The sequence below is a fragment of the Anguilla rostrata genome, chromosome 6 (assembly GCF_018555375.3).
Source record: "Anguilla rostrata isolate EN2019 chromosome 6, ASM1855537v3, whole genome shotgun sequence".
Taxonomy (NCBI): domain Eukaryota; kingdom Metazoa; phylum Chordata; class Actinopteri; order Anguilliformes; family Anguillidae; genus Anguilla; species Anguilla rostrata.
In genome coordinates, this window is record NC_057938.1 from 49,820,446 (window position 1) to 49,838,639 (window position 18,194).

Consider the following 18,194-nt stretch of genomic DNA (forward strand, 5'->3'; position numbering starts at 1 on the left):
ATTTATCGTTCGGGGAAGTCTCAGTGCCACGGACCAGGAGGATTCTTGGGCCGTTGGAGGGATCGGCCAGCCCACACCATCATTTAAAACACTGCGGTCCCACTTAATCAACACTTTGCTCTTTGCCAGGTAGGTAAACACACTCAATCACTGTTCAAACACACGCCGGCGTATAAAAACACTCACATAACCCACCGTGGGTCAGTGCCAGAGGCCGTTTTCCGGCCCGGGCTGTATAGAAGAGCTTCCCTCTCCAGGCTAAATGGGACCCTGACTGCAAATCGGGTCTCCTTAGCGTGAGTCACCATGTCATCGTGTCCCTATTCCAAGCGAGGGAATTTCGGTAGCACTTAAAACTGGGGGGCACGAGGGACATTATATTAGGTGCTTCACCTGGAGTGCATTAGTCAAAACAATGCTGTAGAAACGGACTTACAGAATGTATTAGTCACTTTGGATAAAAGCCAAATGCATAAATAATGAGAGGATTATCACAGCTGCTCACCCACTTCAAGCAATTATGTATTACCTTGTATTGATAGAGCAAAGACACCAGGGAAAATGTGCTTTAGTGCTCCAGCAGGCTATTATGAGGAGATTTCTGAAAACCTCCGCAATTGCTGAGAGTAATTTGTCTCAACGGACGCGTTGTTTGGACAGCAGCGACAGACCGCTTTAAGATAATGGTAAACAGGACGCCGAAAGAAAAGCCTGAGATTTTTTTACAAAAAAAAAAAAGAGAACAAAGCTTTCTGAGCATTCTGAGAGTCATTATTTGGGGTCCGCTTTGTCACACAATCACATTTCTGCAAAGAGGGCCCGGTAACGAGCAGCACGGAGAGTCCGTCAGCAGCAGGTACGCCGCGCCGCGCGTGATCCGCGCAGAATACCGTACCCCACCCGCCATTTCGGCGCCTCCCACGGAACAGCGAGGCCTTCGCGGAGCTCGTTATTCACATTAAGCCCGTCCGATTTGAGGCGGTTTATTGCGGCTCCTGAGACACGCTCGAGCGCCGCCGCGCCACCTTTCTGTACACAGAGGGGACGAGGGAGGCCGAGCGGCAGTTTATGTCTCTCCGCCAGTCGCTGAATTATTGATTATCCGCCCCCCTCCCCGTGAGCGGAGAACTCAATTCTCAACTGCGGACAAGTGGAAGCCGGGCGGCGCGAAGTCTTTCTACACCATCGCAGCCAGCAGAAGAAGAAGGAGAAGAGAGAAGGAAAAAAAACCCCAGGCACAACGGAGAACCAAAATAATAAACCGAGGTCAACAGACCTGGATGTCCTGGGCCTGCTTTTAGAAAGTAATAAAAAAAAAAAGCTTTCACAAGCAATCACCGACTACAGAGGACAAAGGCATTGACCTTACAACATACCGGCAGCTCTGGAGGGAAGACGCCGGAAAGATAATAAAGAGAAGAGAGGCTCATGTGCCAGTTTCTCCGCAGAGTAGGACAGGAACTGGCTGCACCGGGACCTCACGAACCAGCGTTAACTGTAGCATTCGAGCACGATTCGCGTTCAGCCAAAAAGATCAAGATGAATAGCGCTGAACCGCACCGCGTCCAACGAAATTACAGCAATAAAAAGGGTCAGATCTTTAGAAGACGATACAACGGCGTAAATGTGTTTTGGTGCTTTTCATTAATTGCCCCGTTTTACCTTCTTTTGAGCATCTCTATCAAAATGTACTCAGTTGGACAAGTCTTTGAAATTTGTGAAAGGGAGGATAATTATAGAGGTTGGCAGTGGGAAACTGTTGATTTCTAACTGACTGACTCAACTGCAATGCACACTTACTTTCAGGACCGTTAATGCTCAAACACATTGAAAAATAATTTGAATATCTAATTTCTACATCTTAGCTTACTATTTGAGAGAGATGTCATAAACATTTTTTTTATTCCACTATTAAATGCAAGTAGACAAAAATGTAAATTGCTTTTCGCAAAGTCATTTTTAAGGTCTCCAAAGAAGAAGGTCCAGACAGTATAAATACACTCACAAATCACTCTTAAGAAATTAATTCACACACACTTGGAAGAGCCTTCCCGTATAGATTTAATAAGCGTCCATATGCTTAATGTGAAACAGTATATTAGTGCCACATGGTTGGCAATTACAAAAGAAGCTTGCTTGCAATCTCTTCTCTTTCTGACAGGTGTCTTACCCTTTTCCACATTTCTCTTGTAAAGATACATTTTAATCTCAGAGACGTCTTGCTCACGGAAATAAATGATGCCGACAATTACCGCTGGCAACTAAGAGACAGGTAAATCAGCTGCAGCAGGCGTGAGAAGAAACCTAATCAGCAACCCAAGTGCACACTGGGTAATAGAGCCCAGAGACAGCGCTTTTTGTTGTTGTTGCCTGGGCTATGTTATTTGCTGACCAAAACAGGGGCTGCACAGTGGTGCCACATAATTGGCTTCTTCCTGCCAGGGTAGCTTAAGTTAAGTCAGCTGGGATCCTTGAGTATGGTGTTTCCTCCTTTGGACGACACGAAGTGCCAGTCTTTGGCAGGAAGTGATATGACCCAGTTCGGATTGGTGTTAGGTCTCCTGTAGCACTGTGCGGCCTGTGGTGTGGAAAAGAAGTCTGTTTTTGATGGTGAGCGCATCAGAGGAGGGCTCACACTTCAGCTGCAGAGCTCTCGACTGTACGTGGGTGTCGGTTGCTCACCAGGGGGCCCGAGAGGCACAACTGAGGAGACCGTTAAAAAAAAAAAATGCTGTGTCGCAGACAAGCTCTCACTCAGCACAGATGGGTTTTCAGTAACAGAAACAGATACGACGTCGCTTCACATGTTTCACGTTCGCCACAGTTTCCAGAACTCGGCAACCATTACCGTGGTCTGTCCAACTCCTTTGGAATGGCTCCACCTGGCAGATCCCACCCCCCCCCCCAACTCCCAATCTCCTCCCCCACCCCCCCTCCCCCCCTCCCCATCCCATCCAGGCTCCGACAGATTGGTCAAAAGAATGCTGGCAACAAGTTCCCCTCATCTTTGATTTCCCAAACAATGCTGGAGCCGAGTGGGCCATATGCCGGGAGTGGCTGTTGTGTCAGAGGACAGACAGCCTGCCAGCCGCTCAGGAGCAGATGGGACGTTTTGATAGGAGGCCGCGTTCGCGCTGTGTTTCCCTCCGCGTTTCTCGGCACGCTAGCGGAGACATCCCCGTGGGAGAGCATTTGCGTTACCGCGCCGATCGGATGACCGCGCCATTCAATACGCGCACGCCACGATCCGTGCTCCTGCCTCCATGTGACCAGCAAAACAGGTCACAGTGCAGAATGTTCCGAGCAGGAAGATCCCAAATCGTGACATTAGAGCATTTCACCTGTTTTTTTTTTTTTTTTTATTGTACCAATTGCTTTGCCCAGAGAAAAATGCTACATGTATATGTAATTATCATTCCTCACTGTTGTTCAAGCCTATTATTCGGTAACTGTTGTCGTATAGTTCCGTAATTCGAAGCAGGCCACTGCTGAGCAGCCCAAAACATTCCCATCAGCCTTCTGAATAAACTCAGGAGTAATTAATAACTTTCTTGGAGTATCGGTTTGTCACGTTGATCCATTTCCGGTGGAAATTTGTGCAGTTCTCAAAGATGCCTCAGGGTTCCCCGACCCCATTCCACAGACCCTAATTCAGTACTGCCACAGTTTGAATGGAATTTGTGCTGGATGAGAGGGGGTCAAGACACCCCACAGAGTGCTGGGAAGAAACTGGAATGCCATGACTTCATTTCACTGTTTAATTAAACCAATAAGGGCAATGAGAAGAGATCTATTCAGTTCCCATTAAATCAATGGCTTGATTTGCTAATAGACAATAGTTTTTAAAAAAACTATTAAGAGCAATATTAGTGTGTTCCCAGCTCTAAATACTTATGTGTAACCAAATAAACAATACAACAATCGATTATCCCCATTTAATATATCGCTGCGCAATGCAGAATGTAATGGGGAAAAAGAGAAATGTGAGCCAGGGAACAAATAGCCGGGCTCTTTCCTGGACACTTGGTTCCGGGCTGGTACAGCGTGATTAAGGTCCACCCGACACCCCGGGATGCCGAACGATCCATCGCCTTTAATTTGCACATGTCCACTTTCACCACAGCTCCAGAGCAACAAGCTTCAGACACGAGCACGCAGAACAAGAGCAGGACCGTTTTGGCAAACACCGCACTGACTCACTGACCGAACAGCTTGCTTGCTGAAATAATGAGCTCATTCCCCCCCCCGTTACAATCACCAGCTTGCATTTCAGCAACAACTGAATTGTCTGACCTTTTTTTTCTATATAAAAACATATGTAGGTCAGCTTCCCACTTCTTTATTGCCAAAACATAAAGGAACGTAACACATTAGACAAAGAGAGTGCAGCAGTGCACAGGATGACACAATGAGCTAACAGATATAACACCTATTCCTTAATGTGATGTAAACAACCATCTATTGCTCATGAATGTTTATCATTGCAAAGAAGATGCTGAATAAAAAAAATGGCTGGAGTTTTTACTTTTTCATATTTTAAGTGAAATGGAAATAGCGTGTTATACCAGTGTAAAAGCCACCAATAGTTTCTGACAACTTAATTTCCTCAATGTTTTAGCTAATGTCAATGTTTTTGCTCAAAGATACTCCTCTCTTATGTTCCAGACATGCACAAAACAATTTCAGATGTACATGTGGCATGAAGATACGTACACTTCATTATAAACAACTGGGATTTGCCCTAATTTATAATCAGCTCATAAAACACTCCATATTTACAACTGAAAAATGAATAAACCATTATTGAGGAAACTGTTTAAGAATTTGCACAAGCAGCTAGTATAATCTCAGAACACTCAGCCCAAAAAAAACAAAGCCTGCATCCTTTAAAAATTATTAATTTACTGTGGAGCATATTGACTACATGAATAAAAAATGTCTCTTATGCAACATGGAACTTATGTAACTTCTCATTCCACAAATGGTCACTTGTCATTACTGATGATCTTTTGTTGGATTAGATTTCCACAGAAACATAATGACCATGATGCATTGACTTGGAGCAGTAAACAGTCAACATGAGAATAGGTAGAATAGATATTCTCATGTTCGGTACATGACTAGAGAAGTTCATTTTGATACTTGCTGCTACGGTAACAGGAGAGGTTGATTTTCAACACCGCAGACACCTTCGGATCGCAGGGCAAGGACATCCGACACTTGTCAGGATTGACTCTTGACAGACCGCATCGTGTCCTTGGAGGCCTCCACAGGCCAGTCAAGAATAGCCCTCTTTCCCGGATACTCTCGGAAACTCTGACCTTGAGAAATGCCTGTCAGGTGAGATGCGATTCACATTCGGGGAATGCGAAAACGAGGTTCAAAGCAGCCGACATCTAACACTTTCCAGTAACATTTATAAATGCTGGTCTGATGTTTTTTTATTTTTTTATTTTTTAGACTCGGGGGGGAGGGGGAGTGCTGTCACGTCAGCCCCAGAGCTGTGTCAGGAGGTTCATTTCTAGAGTCTGCAATTTGTCTGAAGGAAAGGCTGCAAAACATCAAGACACAGTATGTAAGAACTGGAGATGGCTTATGCCGGTCCCATAGTTTGCCAGTTCATGGAGGCTGCCATGTTTGACTATGGGGCATTTGGCATGCGCACTGGGTGTGACCTAAATGTGAAGGGATGAATGGGAATTTAAAAAATCGTATGGCTTCTCCTGTGGAGCTCAGAAAAAAATTGGTTCCTGGAGAGTAATTATTTCGGTGTGAAGAAATTTTAGAATTTAAAAGTACTTTCTAAAATAGCATAATTTGGTCAGGGTAAATTCAAAGTTTCTTCAACGGGGAAACTTGTTTTTGGCACCAAAGACTTTCTAAACTGCAATAAATCCAGTAACCACTGGAGCTTGCGAGCTTCACTGGGAATGTCGATCCCTGGTCCCCTGGTGGAAAAGCATGCACTATGCTAATTTCAGTCTTCTGTCTGTCTTTCCCCTTTCCCCCATAAATACCACTGAAGCCTGTGGCTTCAAGCTGACTGAATGACCCGTCAGACAACCTCTTATGAGATCGGAAAGACATTTCCTGTTATGAGGACAAGCGGCTATTCAGTTCTTCGAAAGAGTACGGCCCACTGCACTTCAGTCCAATCCAGTTCACTAAACTGTGTGACATCATCAAAGAACATTCTGCCAAAGTATTCTAAACTACCCAGCTACAGCTACACTGTATAAAACATAATACTAATACTAATAATAATAATAAAAATAATAATAATAACAATAATAACTCATCATGGTCACTGGATCTTATTTTAGGCTTCAACACAGTATGTACTTTGTCAATCTTTGATTTTGTTCACTGTAGACTTTTTCTCAGAGGATGATGCAATAGGTGCCAGAAAGGTACTGCTGTTAGCTCTAAAAAATTCTTCTTTTTACACCAGAGCAAATTTGCCAGTTGCCCAACCATATTTTTAGGCTCATCTCATTCCACAGTTCTCCGTCAGTGCAGGAGAGTGCAGACTGGCACAGGCGTCTCCACACGAGCAAGCTACCAGCCACCACTTCTTCTCACTCCACAGCTGAGTTGGGCTGGAGGACTACACATCACCCGCAGCCGGCGTCTGATAGGAGCCACTACCGTGTGTTGGACTGAGGTGAACCCCACTGACTGTAAGCCTCTCACCTTAGGTGACGCTATGGCCAATCTTACTTTGCCCCATGGGAAACCCAGAAACAGCTGGCATGGTCAGGCTTCAGTTCCAGACCACGGGGCCTGTCACTGCATCAAGGCCTAGTGCTTTAGCTGGATACATTACCCAGGAGACAACTGTAAATCTCCACAAGGTCAGCCAGAGACCCAGAAAATGCTATTGGCTCATTAATTTGGCTTCCTCAATCCCCTTTTGTACAATCAATCATCATTGTAAGATAAAGGTATGTGAACAAGTCTACTTTATTGAAGGACTTCCGTTGAAGTGGACGAAAGTTGCATTTTAGAGGCGCAACTGAAATTTGTTCAGGACATAATGGTACCAGTCTTTTATTGTATAATATGAAACAGTGACCTAAAATCCAACAGCTCGCTAGTTTGTACTGTGTATAAATATATCAGAAGCAGTGTATTTGTACACTAGCCAATGTGTGTGGGTAGAAGCATGTTAATATTTCATATTTTTCCATTGGGGAGGGAGAGAACAAAATGTTAGATGTATTTCGTACATTATAGGTTGAGAAGTGCGCTTGCTGGCTGCCCTAAGGCTAATACTCCCAAACCCGGCCCTTTTTGAATAGCGCTCATACCTTGTCTCACTGCTAGCGTGGTGGTGTAGACAAGAAACAGCAGGATGTAGTTGAGAAAGCTCTGAAAGACGGGGGTGTTGGCGTGGAAATCGTCCGCCAGGTACTTGCTCGTCAGGCCGATCCCGCAGATGAGCAGCGACAGCACCTGCCCCAAGGCGAGAGTGAGGAGCAGCTCCCTGTGGGGGGGGAGAGTGACAGAAGAACAATTATAATGCAGCACGTCTTTGCCGGGGAAACAGCCAAGAGCACCATGACGACAGGGTTTCAGGGCAGTCAACTGCAGTAAACCAGAGGCAGACAAAAAATCCTCCTCTGTAGCTGTGTTGTGACGGTCTGCCCTTTGTCTCCTATGTACCGAACGGTTACAGTAGCAGCAGCAGAGACAGGAAGACTATCACAGCATGACTGTGGCACAAACGCAGCGAATTGCTGTAATGCGGATAAAACGCACAGCACAGGGATTAATTAGTGGGTTCCTTTGAGAGGCAGAGGCCAACGGCTGAGTTTATGGGAAACGAAACAGGCAGAACAGAGCAGGTGTCCCATTCGGCCCCAAAAAACGATTCCTTTCTCTCACAAACGTGCGCAACTCGAGCTCCTCGGACCCTTCGCGAACACCGACCATCAGTCACTGTCCCGCACGCACTTCCTGTCTGAAAAAAACATTTATATTTGGGGTAGGTTGTGATAAATATTGTTCCCCCGCCCATTGTGATAAGCTGTCTGACTTCCTCTCATTCTTCCACAGGTGGCGAGGGTGATACAGTTTCCTCTTGCCGCTTGTCTGGGCTTCCTGTCTGAGATATTGTGTTGGGGTCAGCGGGGGGGGAGGGGAGGGGGGCTCCCACCGGCCTCCCGTTTGCGGTTTGATCACAGGAGAGGGGCGAAGGTGCTGTCAGATTCCGCGCGGGAGGAAATGAGGTGGGGACGGGAGCGGGCGAACGAGCTGTCGTACCGCACAGCGACGGGCAGGGAGCAGGCCTCTCCTTTCAGAGTGCACACCAAGCAGAGCTCTCAAAAACGCCATTCAAAACAGCATATTCATGTGTGTGAATGGGAATGTGGGCAGGCACATCTACCTCTCACACAAACCTGCACATGCACACACATGCACACACACATTTTCACACACACACACACACACACACACATACAATGTATTGATACCTGCATATTTAAATACTCACAGACACTCACAAACACACACGCACACACACACACATACACACATAAAATAATACAAGGCACCAGCATACATGTACAAATACATTACATTTCATTACTGACAATTAAGCAGACGCTCTTATCCAGAGCAAATCATGAAAACACAAGCGCAAATATTAGGCATCAAAGTGCAGTAAAAGGTGGAAAGAATAGACCCAAGATGTACAGCAAGTGGAAAATGTGCAGATGCAATTCAAAACTTGTCAACTAAATTATAAAGTTATAAATATGGTTTCAACAGCACAAATTACTGGCACGCCCCCTACTTTCATAAAAAGCTGCGCTATACAATTTTTTGTCACACATGCACACTGACGCATATGCAGATAAAATACAGCCAACTGGCCAGCATTATTCCATATGAGCATAAACAAACGGTAATTACTCACGTTTCAATTAAAATCCCATTAACCAATGGCACGCAGAAAGCAGCTATCTGAATTGCTGCAACAGTACGTGACTGCATACTCTGCACGGCCCAAATGCACAATAAGCTTCAGAGCTGAACCTCATAATGTCAAACGGTCAAGAGACAGAGGAGATGAAGAAGCGCTTTGTAACCTCAAACTTCTGAATGATTAAACGCTCTTTATGGAGACAAGCCATGCATAAACAGCGGGAGCATAAGCACGACCTATTTTACTTTCCAAGCATACAGTCCTTTAGGAAGAAAAAGAAATGGCTGAGCTGTTACCTGTAACCTTCCCACACACACAAGATTTAGTCAATATAATTTTATTCAGAAATTTGAGATTCATTTCTGAAATTTACACCTCTTATTCGTACATATGAGATTTTACATTTCGATTTGACCAGTAAACTATAAATAGCTGGGTAAACTCATCGAAATGAATCACTTCTAGCGATATTTCATAACTACACAAACAAATAGATATGTAGTTTCTTTGCCAAGAAATATAACACAGTACATAGTAAAATGCTTATGAACTTCCTAATCTTGTCTGGCATTAATTAAAGTGAAATTAGTTTTCAGAGTCATTATAGCCACTGAAAATAACAAGTGATGTATGAGACCATGATAACAGCATTATCTGATAATAGAGCTGATTCCCTGCAGTTTAGAAGCTTTCTATCCATTGCAGTCTCGTCAGAAGATGGAGGAACTGTTTTAATTACAAGACGCTACTGTTAGCGTCGCCGTGCCTAGCAGCAAGTAGTGACTGTAATTACCAGAACCAAATTATCTTCTACACCAATAAAGTGCAACCAATAATCATCCTGGTACACACATTTTTCACAGCCCTAATTTATTTTCCCTAATCCAGCCCCTGTGCAACCATAACATTAGGCTTCGAATAGACTTGTACAAAGATTATGGTATGCGGCCCCCCCCTCAATAATGGTGTACATAAAATCAAAATGTACAGAAATGTGCTGAGAAAAACAAAGTAATGTGAGCCTGTTTCCTTTTTCCAGCCAAATGTGACCATGTTGGACATTGTGATAATGCTGTTTTTGTGTTTTGTTTTTTTTTTTTGTTTTTTTTTTGCATTTACATTGATCCTGCTTTAATTACTTTTTTCCTTATTTGAGTTGCATATTAAAGGCCAAACAACTTCACTAAATCAGGAACAAAAGAATGGCTTTTTGACACTGTAAAGCATTTCACTGCCCACAAGCCATCAGAAAGCCTTGTTTGCAGCCATTAGGTAAACTAATGGAGATTTCAGCAAATGAACCTATTGTTTGCCTTTAATCTGCAAATACACAGATAAGTATTAGCGTCCAAATTAAAATCTCAGATCAGACTCAATCTCCATGATACGCTTTGTCAGAACAGCATCACTGTGGGTAATGCATCTAATAGGTTACAATTACAGTAGCTTGCATAGCCTAGTAGACTATTCTATGTGTGGGCATGAGTGCTCAAACACTCGAGCAAACAATAGAGAACGAACAATGAAACACTAAAAACACAGCCGGATTGCTTGAAGTATGCCCCGTAGGTGCCTGGCAGACTACAATGCCTAGCAGATGAAATATTGATTTTAATAGAGCTATCCGTGCAGATAACAATTCACTGTTTAATGAGGATGTAAAAAAAAAACAGACAGTACTAGTATGCATCTCACTATAGGCACATCTGAATATCATACACTAGATTTTCAAAATCTACAGGGAGTTATTAAAACACGGGCCGGGTTTTTAAAAATTTGAAATATCTGTGAGCGTGAGAGCACAACATTCATTCCGCGTTCTACTCCTTCGAGCAACGGCACCCTCGTGCACGAACAAAAAAAAACAAAAAAGAGCATCATAAATTACATATTTGAAGAAGGGAGAAAAAGAAAAGAAAAAAAGAACAGCAACGACGGTTGCAATACGCAGTCGGCACACTGCAATCTCCGCGTGTAATGGAAACATCCGGATGAGCAATTAGGGCCTGGAGACAGTTTGGAGGGTGCGAGAATGCGCATCGGCGCATTGACTTGCACAGCCTCTCTCTGATGTGACCCTTATCGCTTCGCTCACCTCCTCTCGTGCGCTACAAATACCCAGAATGCCTATCGCTAACACGCGCGCGTTCATAAAGTATCAGAGGTCAAGATACGCTAAATTGAGAGGCCCAAAGCTGTTGCGTACCATATTCTACGTGTACATATATTCATGAGCTGGTACAACAAGACTGCGAGAGAGTCGGAAATTTGCATTTAGATGGAAACTAATCTTTGCATGCTTTCCTCTTAGGAAGCTATACTTATGATATAATGTATGATCATTTTTTTTATGGTGCTCATTCATATTACTTCAACAAAAAGGATCTGTTTAAAGATTTAGTATTAAAAGGTCTACGTCTAAGTTAAATTGAAGCCTCATACAAGGGAGGGCTATTCACAACATGTTAAATCCCCTTTGCAATATTCGCCTTGTTTCAACAGCACCCCTTTCACACTCTGGCTCCACCTTCACACACTTAAAAGCGTATCCCACGCACAAAACTTAGCAACGATCACCCCTAGAGGTCATTTGGACTGGTTTAAAAAAAGAGTAACATTCCATCACAGTCTAACGACTCACACACTGCAGGAGGTTGCCACGTGAATTTAATAATCTGAATCATCTGAATCGAAACTCTGAGGAGTTCTGCAGATTTCAATGAAGGATCTACCCACTGACACACCCTGAAGTTTCTAGAACAATGCAACTCTGGCATGCAACATTCAATGCGACAATTGCAGCTGTCACAAGACTCCAGAACATAGACCAGGGGCTCATAATCTAATGGTGCTACACCTATATACACTTCCATAACACCCCTTTCCAGCGCAGTCATAATGAGGAGCGTTGCACATGAACGGCCTCGCTTAATTAGAGCACATTACTCAAAGTTGAGGAGAAAGCGCACCTCTGAAAGACTGAGAGGGATTCACTGCAGTGGTGTTACAGATTCTCTTTGTTTCGCTCGATTTCCACGGGAGAATGCCACCTCTCGCCGTGAATGCCTGGGGCAGTAACCCCCCCACCCGGCCCGCCCCCCACACCCCCCCCCCCCCCCGCCGTGTTATTAACAGCCTCTCCTGGGGGTTCGTCACTCCCTGTGCGCCGGGGGACAGTGAAGGGGAGGAAACTCTTCAAGGGCACAGACGCCAGCGTGATGAAGGACAACAGGGAACCACAGCAGGCTAACCCGATTGGAGGAAAAAATGCAAAGGGCTGGGCTTCGGGATCCCGAATAAAGGACGTCGTGGTTTCACATCAGGGTTCACTATTTTAAACAGTGGAAATGAAGCACTTTGTTTCTAGGAGATCCCAGCTTTTCAACAACAAAAAAAACCACAAGCAGTATTTAAAGGTGCTTTTTAATAGTGAAATGTGAAAGGAAATCGATCTGTAGACAGAATAGATGCGCGCAGCCATTTAAAACTATTTATTTGATAATAATCCCAAATGTAAAAGGCTAATGAAAATGTACAGACACAAAGATCAACATCACAAATGGTTATCTATTTCAACAGAGAATCCCCTAGTTTCTGTTGGTTGGAAGACCTGATATTATTCCACACAGCTTGCAAGTGCCTATGCATGCATACCAGATGCACAGCCACCCATGCACTTTATTCTTCTATCATAGCTATTTCTACTATTCTCACAAGTTCTGCCTGAAGGTGGGTAACAGTGCGTTCAGACAACGTGAAAGAAAACAATCATTTCTGATTACATTTATAAATTAAAATTCCTGTCTTTTATTTTTTTGTTTGCATTTATTAAAGCTTTTTCTCTCCCATTTTATAAAGTCCAGTCATGTGTGTATCTGCCCACTGCTGCAGCATGCAAGAGAGCACAGACAAGCACATGCTCCGCCTCCACGGCACATGACGCCGAGTCAGGCAGGTCAGACACGAGCTGAAGACAGTTCATGTGCAGCATAGCAGGCAGACCGGCAGGCGCCCAGTCAACCAACGGAGGCCGTTGGTGTGCGATGAGGCACTGCCACCCAGACCGACCGAAACCTTCCCATCCCTGGGCAAGGCTTCAGCCAATTGTGTGTCACCTGTGGGGCAGCCGTACACAGTCGGCATGGGAACAGTTCTTATATAGTACCACGCAGTGGGACCATTGACAATTTTTAAACCCTAGCTCAATGTAGTAATGGGAGAGTACAAATTTTGACCGAACATTACTCTCTGAACAAGCCTATGCTTACTGTGTGAACTGGACTTAATGTGTTTGTGGCTGTGAATAACTGTTACATAATGGGTATTGTACCTTATCAGACCTGTGTTTTCTCATTGTTCCAATGACCTTCAGTATGCACTTATTGTACATTTCTTTGGACAAAAGCGTCTGCCAAATAAATGTGTTGTAATGTAATGTAATGATACTACCTTGCCCTTACCCTAAATGGGATTATTGACACTGTGTAATTGCATAAATTCAACATAAAAGAACAGCTGGTACATTCTAAGAGATTCTAAAGACATTCTAAAGAACATCTGGTACATTCTGTTAAGTGAGAAAACGAACACCATGCATATCTATTAACAACTGTTTGTTTTTGTATTTTTTGTAAATGAATTCATTTATTTTTTGCCCGAGTCCTGAAGTCCTGAGGGTTAATTGACTTTCGAAGCAGCAAGAACATAAGCAAGAGATAAGAGTCGATTTTGCTTAACATTTTTGATCTTCAATACCTAAACTAAGGGGAAATAAATTAGATTCCGTCTGAAATGTAATTGGAATTCTTTTCAATTTTTTCCGTTATCATCACTGACCTTTCCATAAAACCATGAATCACAAACAGGGCACACTGAAACGCATTTTCACAAATTACCAAAGAGAAAAGATAAATGTCAGACCTGCTTACATATTTCCTACAAGCCACATTTTTTTATCCAGTTTTTTTTTTCTTGTATTTCCAAAGAGTTTAGAATGTTTTCATATATTATGTGTCAAGGACTTAATAGCATCTGAGGAGACCTGAAACCCCGTTTTCAAAATGACCTTGAACAGTCCACTCGAGTCATAGTACCATAGAACCAAATCAGCTTCACCCAGGTAGCCACAGGAGACAATGATCCCTTGCTTTAAAAACAGGAATCTTTTCAGACAAAATGTTGAGAAGAAATGAGCATTTAAAGTGATTATCCCCGTAATTGGATTCCCACGCCTTCTGTCCATTTCAGAAAGGGGGGAAAAAAAATAAGCCCACAAATCTTCATTACTGCGCAGATGATAGATGTTTGAGGTGAAGATGAGGGAGGGGGCGGGGGGTGTTCTAGAGAAGAGCTAGGCTAAGGACAGAATGTTTACAAGGATTGATTTTCCTCACTCAGATCGCATGGCCTTCTCCGCTTCAGGGGGGCTCGACTGGGTCCCTCCGCGAGCACAATCAAACAGCATTTTCCCCCAAATTACTCCAGTCCGAATCGATACGAATCAGCGGGATGACCTACAAAAGACCCCCCCCTCCTCCTCCCCTCCCCTCCCCCTGTCTTTGAGAAGTAAATATACATCAAGAGCTAATTTCATTCACATTTGAGGCTGAGGGAGAGTGACCCCTCCCCCGCAGACACCAACGAGCCTCCCGCACGTACAGAGAGCTGCTCTTTCCTTCCCATGAGCAGGTCTGAGGCGGCTGGTCCACCATTTCACCGTCGTCCCCGCTGCCTCAGCGAATATCACCGGCTACACTTCAATCACTGGGGGCAGCTTTTGGCCTCACATGTTCTGATGATTCAATCCGGTTTTGTCACGTGATTTTTGTGATTGTATCTGTGGTGTGGGGATGGCTGGTTTAAGCAGCCACACCTGCCTGGGTCAAGCTAATTAGACCTGGCCAATTGGATAATTGGTTAATAATTAGATAATTGGCCAGGCTAATTGGACCCAGGAACAGGAGTGGCTGCACCTGTGCGTAGTGAGGTAATCACTGCGCACAGGTTAAATCTGCCATCCCCACCCACACAGGGGAGCTTCTCTGTCATGACAGTGTTTGAGATCTGCTCACTTGGCTGTAACATCTTGCCAAACCCTCGTGGAATAAATGTGGACTGTTTTAACATCTTCTCCCTGTGTCTCTGTGCTGGAGGGCCCCAAGAAAAGCCACTTCGGTGGCCTGTGGCAGGCGTGTTTGCCACAGTGGCGCCCAACGTGGGGCTTCTCCGGCACAAGAAAGAGGCACAGGAGGGCCAGCCAGGAAGCACACTGGAGGAGGAACAGCTGCGGTGTTCCTGACAGGGCTTTGGGCGGATCCTCCAGGCCAAAAGCGGCGAGCGGGAGATGACCACGGAGGGGAAGGAAGCGATCCTCAGCTGGGACGCTGGGGAGCTGGACCTGGCCGTGAAGGCAGGTCAGCTACGGGCGGTGCACGAGAGGTGGTCGCGCCGTGAGCTGGACTTGGCCGGGAAGGCGGGTCAGCTACGGGCGGCGCACAAGCAGTGGCCGCGCCGTATTGCTTCCTTTCTTATCCGTTGGTTGTTTTAGTTCGTCGTTTTGGCCTGGTTGGGTTGCCCGGAGCCCGTGAAGGGGAAAGCCTGCACCAGCCTTCCAGCAGAGCCGACTGGCGGCCACCACACCTGCAAGGGTTCCTGGTCCCCAGCGCCACAAGGAAGCCAGCCCAGCCAGCCCACCAGCCCAGCCACCCCACCACAGCCCCTGGAACAGCCCAAGCCGGTGACATCCCCACCAACCAGCTGAGCAGCCCAGGAATCCCCGCGCTCCGAGAGGGAGGAGGGGGGAGGGCTGCCTCATCATCCGGGGGAGGGTCACTGCTGTGCACTGGACTGTTCTGGGGCCCTTAAAGTGTTAAGGGCGCTTGGTTTATTTTTTTTTTGTTTCGTTTTTTTTTCTCGCTTGGTTGGAGTGCTGGGGGGGGGGAGTAGGCTTCGGCCAGGGATTCTCCCTGGCCTCAGTTTGGCGTTGGGGGTATGTGGTGTGGGGATGGCTGGTTTAAGCAGCCACACCTGCCTGGGTCAAGCTAATTAGACCTGGCCAATTGGATAATTGGTTAATAATTAGATAATTGGCCAGGCTAATTGGACCCAGGAACAGGAGTGGCTGCACCTGTGCGTAGTGAGGTAATCACTGCGCACAGGTTAAATCTGCCATCCCCACCCACACAGGGGAGCTTCTCTGTCATGACAGTGTTTGAGATCTGCTCACTTGGCTGTAACATCTTGCCAAACCATCGTGGAATAAATGTGGACTGTTTTAACATCTTCTCCCTGTGTCTCTGTGCTGGAGGGCCCCAAGAAAAGCCACTTCGGTGGCCTGTGGCAGGCGTGTTTGCCACAGTATCCTAAAATGTCTACGGCACAAACGCAAGGTGTAGCTAGCATAGAATCCGAAAACGAGTCCGACGCGCGTCTGAGGCGGTTAAGCGTGGAGAAGCGGACCTCGGCCGCTCGTTCCCGCTCGCTCGCTCGCTCGTTAAACATTGATGCCCGCGCTGCGGCGCCACGCCGGCAAGAGTGCCCGCCTCCACTGGCGACAGCGCACCGCCACCGAGGAGCGCCCTCCTCCTCACGAGTGTCTGCATCTCAGCCACGGGCAAGAGATTCGCAGTGAAATACATCTGGAAGATGAAAAATGCAACTGGAGGGGGGGAGGGGGGGATATATAAACGACGGTTTCACAGGTCTCTTCCCATAAAAGCCCACTGGCCTACTTGTGTCTGGGCCTCACAGACAAATCTCTTGGAACAACAACAGGCTCAGTGGACATGCATAATGAATGGATAAATGGCACAGAAAACATATCATATTACTGAATCTGCACCCCCCTTCCCCCACCCACCATTCCCTTTGGTGGTCTCTCTAGTCTCCTAGCCCTGTGTGCTCCGGCAAGGCAGATACATCATTGCGCCAGACCCCAATAAGCCATCTGTTCAGCTTTGGGGAGCTCCATGGCGGCCTAGCACCAGCATCCTAGCGCGCAGCGGGAAAACCCAGCAGGAGAAGGGATTATTTAAACGGATAATGACTCCGATAAACAAGGGCCTGATTGTGTTGGTGACCCCTGCCTCAGTGTCCTGGATCCCCACAGAGGGGAGGTGGTCAGGTGGAGACAGTTCAAGCTCCTCTCTGGCCAAACCTCATCTGACCATAACACGCCATTTAGCAGACACTCTTATCCATTGTATCTGTTTTTACAGCCGGATAAACCGAAGCCATTCAGGTTAAGTCACCGTGCTCATGGGTGCAACGGCAATGTCCTGCCTGGGAATCAAACCCGCGACCTTTAGGTTTTCAAGGCTGGTTCTGGTTGCTTACCCATTCTACTACAGATAGGGCAACCAGTGCAACAGCTCAGCACAGTAGCAACGTTAACTAGCGCACTGCAACTAGAACTCCAGCCACTCAAAAAAGAATAGAACAAATGCTTTTAATTTAGAACAATAATATACTGATCCTGTCTGCTTTCGAAACGCAAACAACTTTTGCTTTATAGCACTATTATATCAGTATGATTTATGGGTTGGATAAACTTTACTAGCTTGAACCTTCTCTTTACTGTTTACTGTTTTGAGCACGCATAAAATAAAAGAATTTGAATTTATGATCTACCATTACTGCACCTCACACCACTGAACAGGAGAATTAACTCTAGATGAGTGACTATACACCATACCCTGCCCCCGAAAATCTCAAATGAAGCTTCACATATGAGGAGCTTTAAAGATAAATCATCGAGAATTATTCACTTCTTGATAAGGATTTCCATCTTTAAACACAAAATTTCTTGACTTCAAAATGTGGTTCAACATTGGCTCATTGTGGGGTCTCCCATCCCTATTTCTGATTAAGCTTTGCCCACATGTCTGGAAATATACTCTTCATTTGCCAAATTTGTTGGGGATTAAGAAACCACAAATTGAATTCAGCAAGAAGAAAGGATTTAATCCAGCCACCCTCTGACAGCAATTAATTCTGAGCATAATTATGAGGATTGTCCATAGAGCGTTTAGGTTTCCATAGAGAATATGGTCTGAGTGAAGCCAATCTGTAAATTTTTTCAAACAATTCTGCTTCTGTTCAATTCTCCTTGAATTACAATTTATCATATGGCTCATGTCTGGAAACAAAAATCATGTCCTGGTAGAAATCTTGTGTAAGATCTTTGTTAGATCTTGATTCAAGATCTTGAAAGATCTTTTTAACGGGATTTAAATGTAGGCAAGAATGTGAACTTGTTTTAAAA

At 45.2% G+C, this 18,194-nt stretch overlaps 1 protein-coding gene across 1 annotated transcript in view; it reads right to left on the bottom strand.

Moving 5' to 3' along the window:
* Nucleotides 1-18,194, bottom strand: part of slc35f1 (solute carrier family 35 member F1) — a 66,082-nt gene that overhangs the window by 25,783 nt on the left and 22,105 nt on the right. The window contains exons 2-3 of the mRNA XM_064341248.1: nt 7,255-7,486; nt 896-1,029 (exon numbers count right to left, since the gene is read on the bottom strand). Coding sequence (XP_064197318.1) covers nt 896-1,029; nt 7,255-7,486 — 366 coding nt within the window. The remainder of the gene's footprint in view (nt 1-895; nt 1,030-7,254; nt 7,487-18,194) is intronic.